The sequence below is a fragment of the Borostomias antarcticus genome (assembly GCF_949987555.1).
Source record: "Borostomias antarcticus genome assembly, chromosome: 24".
Taxonomy (NCBI): Eukaryota; Metazoa; Chordata; class Actinopteri; order Stomiiformes; family Stomiidae; genus Borostomias; species Borostomias antarcticus.
Genome location: NC_140257.1, coordinates 12588045 through 12605474, shown reverse-complemented (window position 1 = coordinate 12605474; position 17430 = coordinate 12588045). Strand labels below are relative to the sequence as shown.

The 17430-nt window shown below is 46.6% G+C and overlaps 4 protein-coding genes across 7 annotated transcripts in view; 1 reads left to right on the top strand and 3 right to left on the bottom strand.

Moving 5' to 3' along the window:
* Positions 1 to 109: 109 nt before the first annotated feature.
* mier1b (mesoderm induction early response 1b, transcriptional regulator) lies at positions 110 to 5935 on the bottom strand. Of its 4 annotated transcripts, none has more exons than XM_084458105.1 (12): positions 5694 to 5935; positions 5321 to 5469; positions 4959 to 5168; positions 4640 to 4769; positions 4490 to 4551; positions 4315 to 4387; positions 3609 to 3760; positions 3392 to 3473; positions 3120 to 3214; positions 2597 to 2724; positions 2252 to 2379; positions 110 to 2046 (listed from the first exon to the last, which is right to left on the bottom strand). In XM_084458105.1, exons 2-12 carry the CDS (start codon positions 5420 to 5422, stop codon positions 1739 to 1741), a joined length of 1470 nt encoding a protein of 489 aa, XP_084314231.1. In that variant the 5' UTR covers positions 5423 to 5469; positions 5694 to 5935; the 3' UTR covers positions 110 to 1738. The 4 variants fall into 4 exon arrangements, with proteins under 4 accessions (XP_084314231.1, XP_084314233.1, XP_084314232.1 ...); XM_084458107.1 differs by having other exon boundaries at positions 2597 to 2643; XM_084458106.1 differs by having other exon boundaries at positions 3120 to 3211.
* A 1380-nt stretch (positions 5936 to 7315) lies between these two features.
* Positions 7316 to 8012, top strand: LOC311325547 (relaxin-like; the record flags this gene model as incomplete). The annotated part of the gene is made up of 2 exons (XM_084458264.1): positions 7316 to 7493; positions 7873 to 8012. The coding sequence occupies 2 exons, from the start codon at positions 7316 to 7318 to the stop codon at positions 8010 to 8012; spliced, it is 318 nt and encodes a 105-aa protein (XP_084314390.1).
* Positions 8013 to 9856: 1844 nt separating this feature from the next.
* On the bottom strand, positions 9857 to 10929 carry dynlt5 (dynein light chain Tctex-type family member 5; the record flags this gene model as incomplete). The annotated part of the gene is made up of 4 exons (XM_084458110.1): positions 9857 to 10060; positions 10205 to 10329; positions 10476 to 10564; positions 10814 to 10929. The coding sequence occupies 4 exons, from the start codon at positions 10927 to 10929 to the stop codon at positions 9857 to 9859; spliced, it is 534 nt and encodes a 177-aa protein (XP_084314236.1).
* Positions 10930 to 13477: 2548 nt separating this feature from the next.
* sgip1b (SH3GL interacting endocytic adaptor 1b) overlaps positions 13478 to 17430 on the bottom strand; it is a gene marked incomplete at its 3' end in the record, with an annotated part of 11852 nt that continues 7899 nt past the window's right edge. The window contains exons 13-22 of the mRNA XM_084458263.1: positions 16586 to 17430; positions 16314 to 16435; positions 16075 to 16225; positions 15454 to 15565; positions 15184 to 15339; positions 14834 to 14966; positions 14494 to 14696; positions 14101 to 14165; positions 13807 to 13971; positions 13478 to 13500 (exon numbers count right to left, since the gene is read on the bottom strand). The exon at positions 16586 to 17430 is cut by the window's right edge and continues 28 nt beyond it. Of these exons, the coding sequence (XP_084314389.1) occupies positions 13478 to 13500; positions 13807 to 13971; positions 14101 to 14165; positions 14494 to 14696; positions 14834 to 14966; positions 15184 to 15339; positions 15454 to 15565; positions 16075 to 16225; positions 16314 to 16435; positions 16586 to 17430 (1975 nt within the window). The remainder of the gene's footprint in view (positions 13501 to 13806; positions 13972 to 14100; positions 14166 to 14493; positions 14697 to 14833; positions 14967 to 15183; positions 15340 to 15453; positions 15566 to 16074; positions 16226 to 16313; positions 16436 to 16585) is intronic.

Genomic DNA, 17430 nt, shown 5'->3' with positions numbered 1-17430 from the left:
GCAAATGTGAATGAATAATGCAGACAAAAACAGTTTACAGTGTCTCGAAATAACTCAAACAATACAGAACATTCTGAATGTTTATTAAATATTCCATTCACAGCCAGTCTCGGTATACACCTCTGTTGTTATAGTCATAATCCACAGTTAGTGAAACAGTGCCATCCACTCCCAGCTTTGTTATGGCTAACATAGTATTGAGAATGAGCATGTTTCACTACCACAACCACACACATATTTGGACAGCAGATTACGGCTTTAATGTAATTTGTGGAGGAAAACTTACAGCACATCATTTTGTCAAAGGAAAGAACAAAACTACATGAATCAACAATTAACAATTATCTTGAGGCATACACTTTAAAGACAAAAACTATTAGAAAACGTTTTTAACAATTTGCGAATGTTTCAAAGCTGGAGTACAAAATAATACGATGAAAACATCAAAGAGAAGGCTACTGTATCAAGATAAAGTTTATTTCAAAACGCCCCCATTTCCAAGGGGACTTTACAGTAAGCAATGGAGACTCTTCATTCTGAGGATAACAATAGCCATCTACTCAATGTAACTGATGGTTGAAGAAACAACCAAAACCCGTGTCCTTCAACAGTGCTACAAGGACAAAGGACAGGCAGTACATTTCACCATTTGTGAAGGAGTCATTATCAATCCTTTTTTTTTGCGGTAAATACATTTCCGCATGAGATTGGTGTAAAAAAACTGGAATGGAAAAAGCTGCTGAATTGACAGGAATGACTGTTTTATTCCATCCCAGCTTAGAGAGACGAGGAGGGACATTTCCAACAGACACTTACAGGGAAGACCGAAAGATTTAAGATAGGGTTATCAAAAAGTGTAAGAACTGTACAAGATAAGAAATCTATACAAACTGTACATGAAAAACTCACAGATGTACTCCCCAGTAGAAACAAGGAGACAAACAAAAACGATAGGAAAGCTCTAAGAAAATCCCAAAACAGCGTTCTAACTGATGAGTCAAAACACGGGACATCACTGATGTCAGACGCTTCACACAAACAAACCTAGAGGGAGACGCGCTCTCTCTCATTGGTTCATTTCTCTCAACTGAACGAACGTAAGCATGGTAGCGGCCTACGGGTGTGTGGGTGTGTGTGTGGGGGGGGGGATATTTAACGAGCAATGACGTAATGCTGCAGTGTTGCCTTACCACTCGATATCATTAAACACAGAAACACAAGGATGAAAGTGCAACTACTGTAAGTGTGCTTGCCACAGCGCCAGTCAGCCTACCTCGTCCCGCGACCCTCCAGGACAGGAAACGCGGCGTCTCCCGTTTCCCGGGTTCAAAAAATGGCTTGGACAGCAAATACCCATCTTAGTACATTTTCTTTGCAAAAAATATAAATATATCTCACGTAAAAAAATATCGCCGTGGATTTTTGTCTCTAATACAAACAGGGGGATGGGGGGGGGGGGGGGCATTTCTTTGAAAAATGTCGAGATCAGTCTTCCCGAATGAGAGTAGTGATGAAGAGAGGGATCGGTGTGGAGGATCCTGGTCGGGGCTCAGAAGCTGCTCTACTTTGGATGAGTGGAGCGGAGGTTTGCTGGATTGGGGGGGGGGGTAAGGGGGCCACATGTGCTCCTTTTACAATCAGGCCTCTGCCCTCCCTCCGCTGCTGGTGTCCCAGCTGGGTTTGGTTGGTCTGTTGAGGTTTGGTTTCCGTTTTGCCCTTTGACCTTTCTCCGGGGTCATCAGTCCTCCTGAGTCCTGGAGGGCTCCGGCTCGCTTTGGCCCGACGGCTCGGCCTCTGTCCTGCACCTCTTGGCCGGCCTGTCGTAAGAGGACGGGGCCTCGCCGCGGGGCTCCAGGGAGCCGTTCCTGTCGCGGCTCGGCGCCTCCTCCGGCTCGCAGCCGTTGGAGTCGCGGTCCTGGGCGGGGGGAGGGGGGTCCGACGGGGAGTGAGACGGACCGTTGGACTGCTGGACCGGCTCCGCTTTGAGATCGTTAAGCAGGGAGGAGCGGGACCCTTCTCCGGAGCCACAGTTGTGGCTCAACAAGCCTGTTGGGGAAGACGGGAGAGAGGGAGAGAGTGAGAGAGTGAGAGAGTGAGAGGGAGAGGGGTAGAGAGTAAAAGAGCAAAAAGTAAGTAAGTATATGGAAGTGATTGAACAGCTGGGGAAGAGAGAGAGAGTGTGTGTGTGTGTGTGTGTGTGTGTGTGTGTGTGTGTGTGTGTGTGTGTGTGTGTGAGTGCGTGCTTCCTCACCGTTGTGGCTGCTGCCGTCCTCCTTCTCTGAGTGGCTGGTGCTGCTGTTGGACGTGGTGGGAGGAGGTGAGGCCGCCCGGCTGGACGCGGCGCTCTCCGTCTCATCCAGCAGTCTGTCCATGTAGTCCCTGGTAACACACAGGGTGGACAGAGCGCCGTGAGCAGCGCGCGCGCACACACACACACACACACACGCATACACACAACGAAACCACTCCGCTGTCCTGTGGCCTGCACACCGGTCACACCGTGATATAAGATAGGACGGACTGGTATACGCCTCACAGATGTACAGGTGACTCACTCATCCTTATCAACAACCCTGATCCCAGTGCTGTGACTTACGTGACACCAGGGTGAAGGTTGTATTTCCTTTTCCCAAGCCTGGTTTGCTGTGCAAAGAAATCATAACGCTCAGACTTCTTCCACATGTAATAAAAGGCCACACATTCTCCTACAGACCTAGTTCTCACCTGAAAGATTTAATTCAGCAGACACGAGACCATTATTACCATCGCTTGCAGAGAGGGGCTCAGGTCAATTTCAACTTGAATCAATTCATGAGAGGTTCGTCAAAAATGCTAATTGTGAATTGATAAAACACCCTCCGAGAGGATTACGAGTGGTTTTTCGGATTACGGGTGGTTTTTCAATTCATGAACCAAATCTTGATTCCTCTCCTGAAAGTTGAAATGGAACTGACTCCCACTCTGATTGCTTCAAAACACATCAAGTGCAAATCTCAAAACACAATTGAAAATTAGCATTATTCTTACAATATACGGTTATAAAACAAATGAAATACTGTATTTATAAACAAAATAATCCATGCGATTATAAATAATTATACTCAATGATGATATCCAACCTTGTTTGCCTGTATTAAATGAAAGTCTTTTCCATAAGCTTTTAGTCCTTGTTCAAAGGTTCTACATTCTTCTTCTGTCCAGACAGAAAGTTCTTCTATGACAGAGGAGAAAGGGTTAACGGGATATTTCACTCATTGCATTACAACAATTAACACAAGTCATAATCATAGATACAGAGACCACGTTAGCCAACAATATAAATGTAAACAACTTCATATTGTTATGAAAGAAGACAGAATCATCATCAACCATTGCATTCATATATATTTACCTCGAGCTGCTTTTACATTAAACCTTAATCTTCGTAAAGCTTCGTCTGTGTCAAAATCACACTTGACCAATTCATAAAGCGCCTGGGGAGCAGACAACAAAAGAGATTATAAACCACAAGTGTAGATAAAGTTGCAGTAAAAAAAAAATGCAGTAGCCATGTAATTAATAACCTTGATGTAGAATCTGTTCCGATTGACTCCTGGCATGTGCCTTACCTGTTCATTGTCTTTGATATGAGATCCCTCTGGGATGGCATCCACTCCCTTCTCCTCCCCCGTGCGCCGCGACGCCTCAGTCAAGAACTCCACCACCTTGCCTTCAGGTAGGAGCTCAGGGTCCCATAGGAGCTGGTCATCGTTTTCATACACTAGGGAAGGGGGGGAGAGCAGAAGGAAAAGACGCAGGGTTCATATTTCCCAGTACGGTGTGCAGGTTTCGGGATTTGGTAACCTGACTAGGGCTGGGTATCGATTTGAATTTCAAGAATCGATTCGATTCCGATTCACAAGGTTCAGAATCGATTATCACGATTCAATTCGATTCGATTCAATATCGATTCAGTTAGTGTTACTAAAACCTGTTTTTTTTTTTTAGCTGTAACCTTAATTACATGACTGCCAAGTTATGCAACACATCAATACTAGGGCTGGGTATTGATACTGATTTCCAAAAATGAATGAATGAATGAATCATTGAATGAATTAATGAACTATTCATTCCTTAATTTATTCATTCATTCATTAAATAAAAGATCGATTTTGGGATTCATGAATCGATTCTGAATCATTTGATTCCGAATCGATTTTTTAAACCCAGCCCTAAACCTGACCACATGAAATTAATCATCTACAGCCTCTGTAACATATGGCCCAAATATGAGATTTGAACTTAAAATGACACCGATATCCACAGAACCCTTACCTTTCTCGTTGTCCTTATATTTACATAGCCCCGAGGGAGTCTCTGCCTGGTACATGGAACCAACCATGATTTCCTGTCGAGATACATTTTATACAAACACACCGTTACAACACCACCAATGTAAACTGTGCCTTAGAGGAAGGACTACTCTTACTAATGCAGTTGGTGCGTTTACCTTCTTCCAGTCCTCGGACGGAATATAATCTTCATCCTCCTCTGACTCCTCCTCTGCGTCATCTGAAACAAAATGGGAGTGTTTAGTATGCTTCGTACTACATACTAAACAAAAACATTCATGAGTAAACAAACGGGCTCAGGCTCCTACTTTCAAAGTATTTGAGTTTCTGTGGGCGAATTAGCTCTGCCGTTCCGAGGGACTTGACGGAGCGCGTGCGACCCTCGCAGGACGACTGGGCCTCCTCGCCCAGCCCCGATGAGATTTTCACCCTCTCCACCTGAACACACAGCACAGCACGCATAACATGCATCATTAGAGAGGATTTTGTGCACCAATCAACCAATAAAGATCCTTCTGTCCTTTGACGTACTTTGCTTTTAATATCAGTAGAGGACGTAATGTATAGCGATGCGCTGGGTACAACGATAGTTCAATAAAAGTGGGCTGATGGACAACGGACACGCACCTTATTCCTCTTCAGCTCGCCAGTGCTCCTGCTGCTCTCGTCGTTGTCCAAGTCCTCTTCTTCCTCCTCTTCCTCATCCTCCACCTCTCCGTCTTCCTCGTCCTCCTCAACTTCTTCCTCCTCTTCCTCCTCCTCCTCCTCTTCGTCGGCAGGCGAGCCGCCGCCGTATCCATACAGACTCAACAGCTCGTGAATGGGCATTTCCCCTTCCTGATAAATCACAGGACAGAATTTGCTCCACTACAGGTTGACTCAAAAAATAATCACTGGAATCCTTGGGTATAAGGGTGTCAACGTAGGTAATGTTTACTATCCCAGAATACAACAAGACAGGTTGGCGTTAAGGAAAGTATTAGACGCACCCGTGCAAGATCCTCGATCTCATTGTTGAAGTTCGTCTCTCCCCCCTCCAGCATCTCCTCTTCCTCCAGCGTGCGTTCATCATCAAAGTCATGGACTAACATATCAGCTGAGGGGTCAAACTCATGGTCGTCGGAACCTGCTGAACCTCCTGGAAAAACAAATAGATCGCTGATTTTTTTATTACTACATAATACTTTTCCAACAACTTTTTCCAAAATGAATCTTGAGCTAACATTTTGAATATGGATTTATTTTTGACTACATAATACTTTTCCAACAACTTTTTCCAACATGAATCTTGAGCTAACATTTTGAATATGGATTCGATTCATGCATTTCCATGCATCCCCAGAACACATCATGGCTATTTACCTGGGCTCGTGCTCCCAAAGGAGGGCTGAAATACAAAAAAGTGTCAGATAACAAAAGCACATAGCAAGATAACCAGTGGCTAGCTAACTTCGGTATAGTCATGGTTCTGTAACGTTAGCTAGCTATACACTATTTGAAATCAGTTATATAGCTAGATGCCCTGGCTACACAAAAACAAATACAGTGAACGCTGATGCTCAACAATAAGGCAAAAGGATCTAGCTAGCTCATCGTGGTCTCTAGTGGATGGAAGTGGGAGTCAAAGCACAAAAGCGCGCCTGAACTTGGCTAGCCGAGTAGCTAGCTAGCTAACGTTAACTAACTACAGGCAAGACGGCTAGAAGCAGCTAGCTGATGATGATGGTGTCCAGCATAGTCGAACATCGCCGGGTAATGTTAGCTAACAAACGTGATCTAACGTGCGAGCATAGCTTGAAACGCGGTTCGATAGGCCACAAAATGATGTTGGTGAAGTTAGCCAGAAAGACAGAACTGTCTTTTCAATGTGCACGACTGTTGTGTCGATGTGTTAGTTAATAGTTTGTTAGCTGGTGCTCAGTATCCTGGAATCGCTGATGCGCTCACTACAAAGCCAGTTGCTAGCTAGCACAGGCTAACCAGCTAGCAAGGCAGCTAGCTACCGAGCTAGCTAGCGTAAAACTGAAGTTTGCAAAATGCAATTTAGCCAAAGAAAAATATTAGTTTAACGCTAGGAAATGTAAGCGTCTCTTCTAAAGTTTTACACAATCGTATGACATTACATCTGCGACCTGTGTCCCCGACAGAACAACAATTGTCAAGCAAAAACAAATTTATTTTCCGAATATTTATCGACTCTCTTTCCTACCTCCGCCATGTTTGCAATCCTGTCCAGGTCACATGCGGGGTCAGCACCAAACCCCGGAGAAGTTGGCCCCGCCCACAACTATGTAACTACAGAAAATCATTATGTGTGGGGAGGGGGATCACATTTATGCTTATTATGTGCGTAAACTAGGCCTACTATGGAGTTACTTCATTTGTTTTGTTTCACTCAAGCCAGATTGCCTCTTTTCAAAGGTTTAAAATTTCCATTGAGACATACCTGACTGAAGCCTCATTGAGGAGGAAGCCCATAGGCCTAATGACCATGAGTAAGAGAACTAGCCTATGTACTGTAGAAATATTGTTGTCTTTTCTTCGAACTGTTGACATTGCCATTACAAAATATAGTCACAAATGTCATGTTGCCATGGGGGAAGCCATTGCCTTCCGGATATCCTTTCAAGAGCCATCATTAGGGAACACTTTGCCAGAGCATGGCAATAAACCTTTAAAAATGGTCAGACAATAACAGCAATAGCTCTCTTTAACATTTAAGAGAATGGATTGAAACACTGATTCACTGAAAAGAGTAGATTCCCACGCCTCTCCCAAATGAACAAAATATCATAAGCGTCAAGTGCAAATGATGATTACTGGAGTGAATCACGTCACGGTAGATGTGATACATGTGTGACATAACAAGACACAACACATAAAAAGGTAGACAGGACCGGTGTTTTCCGACAAGAGGGACAGAGACTGCATCGCGTAGAGTGATCTCAAGAGCAGTGTGTAAGCCAGCCGCCACCTTAGCCGACATGAGATACCAGCTGCTCCCTCTGCTGCTGCTGTGCGCGCTGTGCGCCGGGCGGGTGGAGGTGAAGGAGGACGCGGGCAGACTGAGGCTGTGCGGACGAGAGATGCTCCGGGCCGTGGTGTACACCTGCGGAGGGTCCAGGTGGAGAAGGCTCTTGGCAGAGGACGACACCGCTGACGGTCAGTATATATGCACCTGCTCTTGTAAGAACTGGCGCTAGCCTAACAGAATTAATGAATTACACCGTTCTTGCGTATGGATCTCAAAATACAGGAGGTGATTGAATAATACTTTAATGGAAGCCTTTGGTTGTTGTGATATTACAGAACTTACATGTATGTGTCAAATTTAGGTCAATTTATATAACAGGTCAAATCTACCGCTAAGCCAAACTAGGTCATTATATTCAACAGCAACAATAATACTTATATTACTCACTTATATTAATACATGCATTGCCTATGTATATGTATGTATGTATGTATGTATGTAATAGAGATTCACTACTAAGATGAGATTGTTATTGTCTTGATCACTGTTGTCATATCTCTTGCACAGGCAACATGGACCTGAATGGCTTGAGCACCCAGAGAGTGGGGTCCGTGACAGAGCAAAGAAGACGAGACCTTAGCCAGACCCTGCTCAAGACATGCTGCCAGCTAGGCTGTCGCAAGAGTGACATCTCAGCCTTGTGCTGATGAAGGGGCCAGCTATCTGAATGCCACTTTCTACCTATTTAGGTAGATTCAAATGAATCAGCAGAAATATTTTACCAGGACACCGGCAATAACATTTCCTCCAATGAACATTATCTACAATAAATACAGCATTTCTATAGACTCTTTTTATTATCACTTTATGCAGTGAGTCACAAAACTTATACTCAAGCCAATGATAACCTTTTGTCTTTACTGTATGAGAATCTTTTTAAAGAATGGATGCTGCACAGACCAAGCTGAGCAATAAGAAACATATGAACACAGGGAAAAAAGCAGTTCAGAAGTAAAATAGTAATTCAACCTTACATTGTTTTATATTTGAAAGTTAAGTTGACAATAACTTCTCTAAAACATTGTCCTTTAAGACATAAAAGGACAATGGTCAAATTATTCAAAAGTACATTTCTTGCCATTGCTATGTAGAAGATGACACAACTTTATCTCCCCCTGTAATCCAACGACTGAGCTAATCTTAGCAGTATTATGGACTGCTTTGAGGACATTGGGTGTTGGATAGCACAATACCTCTTGCAGCTAAATGAAAGCAAGACTGAAGTTATCCTATTCGGGCCCCCTGACTCCACCAAACTGACCTCCAACAGCCTAGGCAATCTGTACGCTCTTGTCAAACCCCATGTCAAAAACCTTGGTGTGATATTCGACTCCGCCTTTAAGTTTGACAAGGAGGTCAATGCAGTAGTAAAATCAAATTTTCCCAGCTCTGTGCTATTGCAAAAATCAAGTCCTTTCTCTCATCCAAAGATCTTGAGAAAGCCTTCATATCCCGCTTACAGTAGACTATTGCAATTCCCTGTATACTGGGATTAGGCAGTTGTCCCTGTCCTGCCTGCAACTGGTCCAAAATGCCTCTGCCAGGTGGTACCCGCAAAAGAGACCATATTAGCCCTATTCTGGCCTCTCTCCATTGGCTTCCAATGCAGTTCAGAATTGATTTTAAGGTTCTCACGTTTGTTTTTAAGAGCCAGAATGGACACCCCCTCCCACCCCTTACATCTCAGATCTGTTAACCCCTATTCCACCTCCAGGTCCCTCAGGTCAGCTACCTTGGGGCTCCAGGCTGTCCCGCAGTCTAAACGTGAGCTCAGGGGTGACCGCGCCTTCGCTGTTGCAGCCCCTAGACTGTGGAATAGCATCCCCCTCTCTAACAGATCTGCCCCCTCCATTGATTCCTTTAAGTCTAAGGCTCAAAACATACTTTTATTCTCTAGCGTTTGAATCCCCCTGATGTTTATTTTTTATTTATTTATTTTTATGTGATTTTGTAAGTTCCTACAGTATGTCTATGTGCTCTCATTTTGTATGTATCTGTTGTGTGTTGATGCTTGTGTCTGTTTTTATTTTTATCCTTCTTATTGTGATTCTTATTATAATTATTATTGTATGTATACTTTTGTCAATGTGAGTTGTGTTTAAATGTGCTTTGGAAATAAATCTGACTTGACTTGACATTATCAGTATATTTTAGAAAGATAACAAGCCAGATAGAATCACATCTACAGTCCCTAAAAGGTTTGTACATAATTTCCACCATATTTGCTGCTTTTGATACTTCCTTGACATTTTCAAACCCTTTTATGGTCGTACTAATTACAAAATAACAATGTGTGCAGCATCTCTGTAATGACAGATTAACCCCTGAACAACAGAAGATGTCAGGACTATAAAACCATGAACATGAGCACGACTGCACTACTACCAGTGCACTGTAATACCCAGTATCTAAGGTATGAATAAGGGCACAAAACATGAAAGATATTTACACGCAGTGCCCGAAGTCCATGGCAGATATCATTGACTGTGACTCACTCAAAGTAAACAGCGTAGACACTGGCCACGGCGAAGAGAGAGCTGTTCTTGAAGGTGTGTGAGGAGAAGGTGTCGCTGGAGGCGTCCCACAGACAGCGGCTGCCGATGCGCATGTTCTGGTCGCTGAGCTGTCCGATGCTGATGAGAACGATGACCTTGTAACGAGGAACCATCAGGTCTTTCACTCTGGCCTTTACCACCTAGAGAGAATACGCAGAGAGAAAAAAAGACATTCCTCGTCAAAAGAATTGAGAAGCAGCAACACTAGAGGAGGGCAACTATTTGGAAATCCGATGTACTATTTGGAAATTCCATGTCTGAGATCTGAATCATATTTCTGTTACCTCAGATATGGTCTTCGTCATCTGCCTGCATAGCTCCGCCTCGTACTTCTCCTCCTGCAGGTAGCTGGCTAAAACATCCTTCAGAATGTCATTGACGGTGACGACGGGGAAGTGCCTGTATGGTCCTGATCAAGAGAACAACAATAAACTTTGGGGATAACACTTCAAATCACATTGGCTTCACTCTGTGCACTGCCACTGATCAACTACCATGGTTGTGTGTATTTCAGGATGTGTTAGTGTAGAGCGCCATAATAATAATATATCTCACGAATCTGGTACGTGTTTTCCATTTGGACAGCAGGTTTGGGGTTGTCATCATGGTGAGGCTCATCGATGTAGGATACAGTGCTTATGGAGCTACAAATCAACATTCAGATATTTAGATACAGGAAATGTCCATAACACTTAACTGTGTTTAGTCACAACAAATGTAAATTATGTAGTCCACATTATATGTCTATTAATATTATTGTCAACTCTATGAATATGTATACAGGAATAAGTAATGTGAATCTAGTCAGTTATTCGTCAAGCTACTTATAATCCACGCCAGAGCATAAAACATGTAGCCTATGCGAGCTAAATTGTTACAAAGCTTATACTCACTCCTTGGTCTTGCCACCTGTTTTATCCTTGGCTTTTACCTCATGGCTCTCAAGGGATGACAAACTTCCTCTCTTCTTCAGGAGACGAGCTGCTTTCTCTTTAGCTAGATCAGACATACTGTCTATTTGTCTTTTCATAAACCGGATTTGGCTCTTCCAGAAGCTATGCACTATATGAGCTGTAAACAGATATGGAAAATATACAATACCACGTGATTAACGAGTAAACTACAAACACTGATACGTGTAGCCTAAACGTAAGAGTGAGTGTAGACTATTCTATAAAAAAAATATATATATATATAAAATATATATAGGCCCTATATATATAAAAAGCTTGTTTTTCACATAAGTTAGCAAGCAAAAAAAGTCAAATCATTTGGCCAATGGCCATAGATAATGCACGTGGAACGTACCGAATTCCTCTGAAGTTCTGAGTGAGCGCGGGTTCTTCAATGATATTCCAAATGATAAACTACATATTCTACTGGAATATAATAATATTATGTAACATAATAGCTACAGTCTTACCATTTCAAAGTTCTGTGAACAAAGCAGTAAAAATGTAGCCATCCAGAGCATCCTGTTGTCTTGACAACCATCAGTGTTGGGGGAGGAGTTTCCCTGTTCGGCAGCAGTAGGGTTTAAAGGGACCTGAACCCAGGATCGATTAGAATCTGTGCTTTGCTTGCTCAAACAACCAACTGTCCTAATGCACACTCTGCAGATTATAGCCTACGGTAAGATCAATAAAGAGAGATGCAGTTCAATGCCCAATGTTCTTCAGGTCTTTATTACCAATTAAAACAGGTATTACATTATATTCACTTTTTATATATTTACTCTTAAAATCTTTGGATGGGAAATTTACATGAAATGTTTGCATATTCAGTATCCGATGCAGTGAAAACAATGCAGACCACAAAGTATATTAAAAAAAAACAACAACAACAACAAAATTACAGAAATGTATAGGCCTATTGCTGGAAATATGCAAATACTTAAGGCAAATAAATCATGTATCTAAGCACAACTGAAACATGATGAATTCCTGCTTCAATATATACTGTACAGTGTGAAGAGAACCAGTGAAATTATTGTTTGTTCTTTGTTTCTTTTACTAAAACCAGCAACACTATAAATAAATAAATAAATAAAGGGGGTATTGCAATGCAATCAGGACACAACTTTAAGTCAACACGTCAAAACCTTAGATAAAATGCAATGTTCAAACACATACTATATGTTATGGATGACATCAAGCATAAGACGTGACTACTGTTGCCATAAAGTTGTGGGTGTGCATGTCAGGACACACAGGATGAACTGCAGTCATGGAGGTGCAATACTACTGTTGGGAAACATGCCAAAAGTATTGTTCTCTGGTGAAGGTGCAACCAGAATGTACAGTAGAGGTGTGAGTTACAATGAAGGCAGTCACCTCCTCTCCTCTAGTTCAGTACAGGCGTGGGCCAGAACAGCATCATCACAGACCATGGTGCTTGGGGAATATTTAGTTTTCCATATTGTTTGCATCCAAACTTCTTACAATGAAAAACAGAAAGGTTGAGATGATGAATAACCTTTTGAGTAATGCAGATTTCATGCTGCAATATTTTATTCTATTTTTTTTAAATCATGGATATGTCACAGTAATTCCAACATAAGAAAAAAACTAAAAACAGGATGAACTGATATCTAGAAAGTGCTGCAATGTTATACATTTTGAGGGCTAACACCAATTTCTTATTTAACAATACACAGACACCCATATGTCTAAAGAGTTAAATGAGGAAATGTTTTTCATATTTACACTTTTTACATACTGATTTTAAATATTGCTATCAGAAAATGATAAAACACCTATTTACTCCACATGGTGGAAAAACAAGAACACAAATCAACATTAGGGGCTTACATTACATAGTATTGTACTCTCAATAAACACTTCTTGGAGCTCTCTCTTCTGCAATAGCCTGTGCTGTATACAGTAGTTCAAACTCACAATCCTTATAGCCAACAAGCCAACCTCGTTGTTTTCATTATCCTCCATTGAGAAAACACCATGAAAATGGTATTTATTATGACCTTGCACCATGTGCTGTGTTTGATGAACATGTCAGCTAGTTAGATAAAACGTAATCGCCAAATAACGGCACACATCAAAATGTCATACTAACTTGGCTCGGGAAGCTATTTCCATTCCCCAATTTCGCCGAATGTAACAGTACTTATCCATTCACCTTAAGTACCCAGTGCATTTTCCATGACTACCCACTCATAAACCACTCACAAATAAGGCTGGGTCACTCATTGTGGACGCATAATGATGTATGACTACTGTATCTAACTGGGGTTAAATGGGTTTTTCTTTTCGTTACCTCCATACTAACTAGGTACACAACATGGATAAACGGTGACTACTTGCATAAACTCAGCAGTGACACTACTGAATAAAATGAGTTTAACAGTAGAACTACACCATGGAGTGTTTATTACAGCCTGTCGGTTCCAACCAAACATCCACCATCACTGCGAAAGTTACTGTAAGTGAGAGGTTCCAGAAGTGTCTCAGTTGGTACCATGTTTTCAGTGTGGGATCCATCCACGGTATGTTATCCGCACAGTAAATAGTTCCCTTTAGTTCCATTTACAACAGTGTAGACTAATTGTTCGCCAAATACTTCCCTGCAAAGGCCACAAGCAGAGAGAACTCAGTCAGGGGAATTCCAGCCATTCAACTGATGAACTGCAGTGAACAATGTGGTTGATTTTCAATCCCTGAGTGCCAGTCTCTTTTCTGCTCATGAGCAAACTGTCATACCGGGTTGGATAATGGGACGTTGCAGCGTGCAGGGTATATGACTGCAGGTGAAGTCAGGTACCCCAGGCACAATCCCATGTCTTCTGAACTGTTGTGTATGCTCTGTGCTCTACCATTGCATGTTGTAATGGTAACTACACGTTTAAGCTAGCTCTGGCACACAAACTGACCTGCAGAGAATCTCTTCTTGACGAGGGAAAGCCTGTAGCCAGTCCCCACCAGCTGGATGTCACAGCCAGAGAGAGTGCTGCCCTCACTGGTGAATTGCACTGCCAACTGGGAGGGCTTACTGGGACCCTCCACCAACTGGAACCTACCCAGTAGGGCCCCCACTCCTAGAGAAGAGACACAGAGGAGAAGGAGGAGGGGGAGGAGGAGGATGAAGAAGGCGATGGTAGTGTAACTAAGCTGTAGCAGTGAATCCAAGAAAGAAGAGGATTGAGGAGGAAGAGGACGAGACTTGCCTCCATTTTCAGACCTCTGGGACAGGCTGGGGATCTTCCATAGCATCGTCTGCTGCTCTGGGTTCCTTTTCAGCAGAAAAACAACAACACAGATTCAGATAAACCGTGACACCTTGTACAAAATCGTTCTCGATCAGGACAGCGTTTTGGACCAATGGGCTATATGCACAACTCCAGTACTTCCTGGAATTAGACATGCTACTGTGTTTCCTGTCTTACACTATTGGATGAAATGATTATTCAGGTGTGCCTGATCATTGTGCTGCAGTCAGGCACACCTGATTAATCACTTCATCAATAGTGTAGGACAGGAAATAGAAAAGCTGTCTAGATGTCTAATTACAGGAAGTACTGGAGTTGTGCATATAGCCTGTCGGCGGCGGCCTTCCTCACCATGTGGCCGGGGGGATCATGGCTTGGAGTTTGGTCACGCCTCCGTCCACGGGGACCAGGAAGTGGATGTTGTGGAGCGGCGTGGGGGCGGCCATGGCCTCCGCGTTGTACTTGTAGTCGATCCTGAGGTCAGTGCTGGTGGCGTCGCCCCGCCAACTCACCGCCAGGTTCAGAGGAGTTGACTGGATCCCCTCCGCCGACACCTAAACGGGAAACGCACGTGCACGTGACTCTACAGCGCACACTGGGAACTCGGGAACTCGAACGATACGGTTCGAGTTCCGTGTACGGTGTAGGCTACCTTCTCGCGGGCTCGCTGCGGTGATGCCGAGACTCTCACCTGATATTTGATCATGTCCACGTTGTAGTAGGTGGCTTGAGGCTTCTGGTCAGCCACTCTCCTCAGGTGGTTCACCAAGTGTGGCATATTCACCCAGAATTCCTTGGTGTCCACGTCCGGCATGGTGGTATCACTGGAAAACCAAGGAGGAGGAGGAGGAGGAGGAGGAGGAGGAGGGTAAACCCAGCGCTAAGTGTGTGGATTCAACTATCAACTATACGAACACAGATTTCCAAGGCGTTAAAACCCCATTCCCTTGCATTGAGGGCACGGCAAGGGGTCAGTGAGTATCGAACCCTCGAGCCCCTTGAACACGGAGCGTGCGACCCGGTGTCTTCTACGGCCCTTACCAGCACAGCAGCTGGGGGTTGGGGAGGACCTGCTCCAGCCGGCCGTAGTTGCTGATGCTAAAGGTGAGGATTGGCTGGAACGGGTGGCTGGCGAAGTGTCTGGTGATGCCGGCTGGGAAGGACAGCACCATCTCACCGGTGATCTTCACCACACACCTGGAGCGAGGAGAGCGGGGAGAGCGGTCAGACAGGGATTTTTGAAGACCGGAGGGTCCACAGTGCAATCGGTCTCGTAGCGTTAAGTCTGTAGCCGGATGCTAGCTGTCCTACTTGCTGGGGTCGGCTCCTTTGAAGTAGGCGTTGATGGTCTCGGTGAAGGCGGCCGCCACGGGGAGAGTGTCCTGGGCTCCCATGGTGAGGGGGCTGGGTCCTCTGGAGCATCCTGACACACACACACACACACACACAGTTGCCCCAGTAACCGCCTAGTTCAAGACCCACCGCCATTTACATCTCTCGCTCTTCAAACATCTGCACCTAAGACGATCTGAGACGGGTGACGAGCACGTGGCGTGGCAGAGAGCATTGTGGGAGGAGAGGACGATATTCCCTGCGGGAGGGACATTTGCGGGGGGGAATGAGAGGCAGATAGACAGATGGAAGGACAGACAGACAGACAGACAGGCGGGAGAGAGCGACAGCAGGACGATTTACTGGGAAGTCGACCTATCGCGTGACGAGCAGGGTGCGGAGGGGCGGGGCAGAAAGGGCTCAGCCAATGACAAAGCATGAAACGACGGTAAGGTTAGCGCGAGAAACGCGCTAGTGCGAGAAACAAGAACCGCAACGCATCGGCGTGCACGTCAGCTGTTCATCCTGCCGGTGCGTCACATGCGCGTCGTCAGGTAGCAGGTGTGTGTGTGTGTGGGGGGGTGTGGTCAGTAGTCTCACCTGCGGTGGATATGCTGAGTTCCCTCCCCAGGGTGGGGGTGGACGCCGCGCTCACGGAGGTGAATGAGGAGATGGAGGAGGAGCTCTCGGCCCGGGCCAGGGGGGCGAACGGCGGGGGGCTGCCGGACACGGGAGGGCTGAAGGGCCGGGCCTGAGGGGGAGGGGGGGGGCAGGGGGGATCAAGTTTTGCCCGGGGGGGAAAATGAGTGTGGAGTGTAGAATGTAGAACGGGGACGTACCAGGTCGGCGATGGGTTTCCCGGGGGGCAGTTTGGGTCGAGACGTGGGTCTCGGAGGGGGAGGCGGAGGGACCGGGCTGCCGCCGGAGAGGGGCGTGGCGGGACGAGCTGGAGAGGAGCGCCCTGCGGGGGAGAGACGGCCAATCGGGTATGACGCTGTACGATCCCTACGGTATGCTTACGAGCTTCGACACACGCAGACCGCCATGACACTCCCCAACCCGAGACCCTCCCCCCCCCCCCCCCCCCCCCCCCCCACGAAGCGTGACTCACCGCTGCCGGAGCAGGGTCCGGGGGAGGAGACGACAGACCTGTAGGTGGGCGGGGGTAGCGGGGGCGGCGTGCCCCTGAAGCCTGGGGCGAGCTCCCTGGGCGAAGCCGTGAAGTTGGGCGGCTCCTCCTGGCGAGACGCCCCCCCCTCCGGGTTCGCCTTCCCCGCCCCCGCCGCCGCCCCGAGGACCAGAGGCGGGGGCACGCCGGTCCGGGAGGAGCGCCCCACAGGCGGCGGCGGGGGTGGCGCGGGCCCGGCGGGGGCGGGGCAGGAGGTGTACTCCGAGAACTCCAGCGCCTCCAGGTCGGCCTCTAGCAGGTCCTGCAGGTCCCGGTCCAGGTGGGGGGGCGGGATGTCGGGGGGGGAGAAGTCCGGGGGAAGGGGCGGGGCCGGCTCGTCCGGAGGGGGCCCGAGCACGATGGAGGGCGGCGAGCCCGGGGGGGAGAACGGGGGAGGGGAGGGCGGCGAGCCCGGGGGGGAAAACGGGGGAGGGGAGGGCGGCGAGCCCGGGGGGGAAAACGGGGGAGGGGAGGGCGGCGAGCCCGGGGGGGAGAACGGGGGAGGGGAGGGCGGAGGCTCGTCCGGAGGCGGCCCGGGGGAGAGGCAGGGCGAGGAGGGGGAGGACGGCGTGGAGGGGGTGTCCGGCGGCGGGGAAGAGGGCGGCGGAGGCGGGGCGGGCTCGTCCGGCGGCGGCGGCCGCTCGGTGAAGCTGACCCACCGGGGCGACGCTCTGCCCTCGCTGGGACGCGGACTGTCCGTGGAGCCGAACACGTCGTCCAGGTCAGGCGCCGGGGAGCCCCGGTAGGAGGCCGGGGATTGGACGTTCAGATAGATGGGGGCGGGGCTT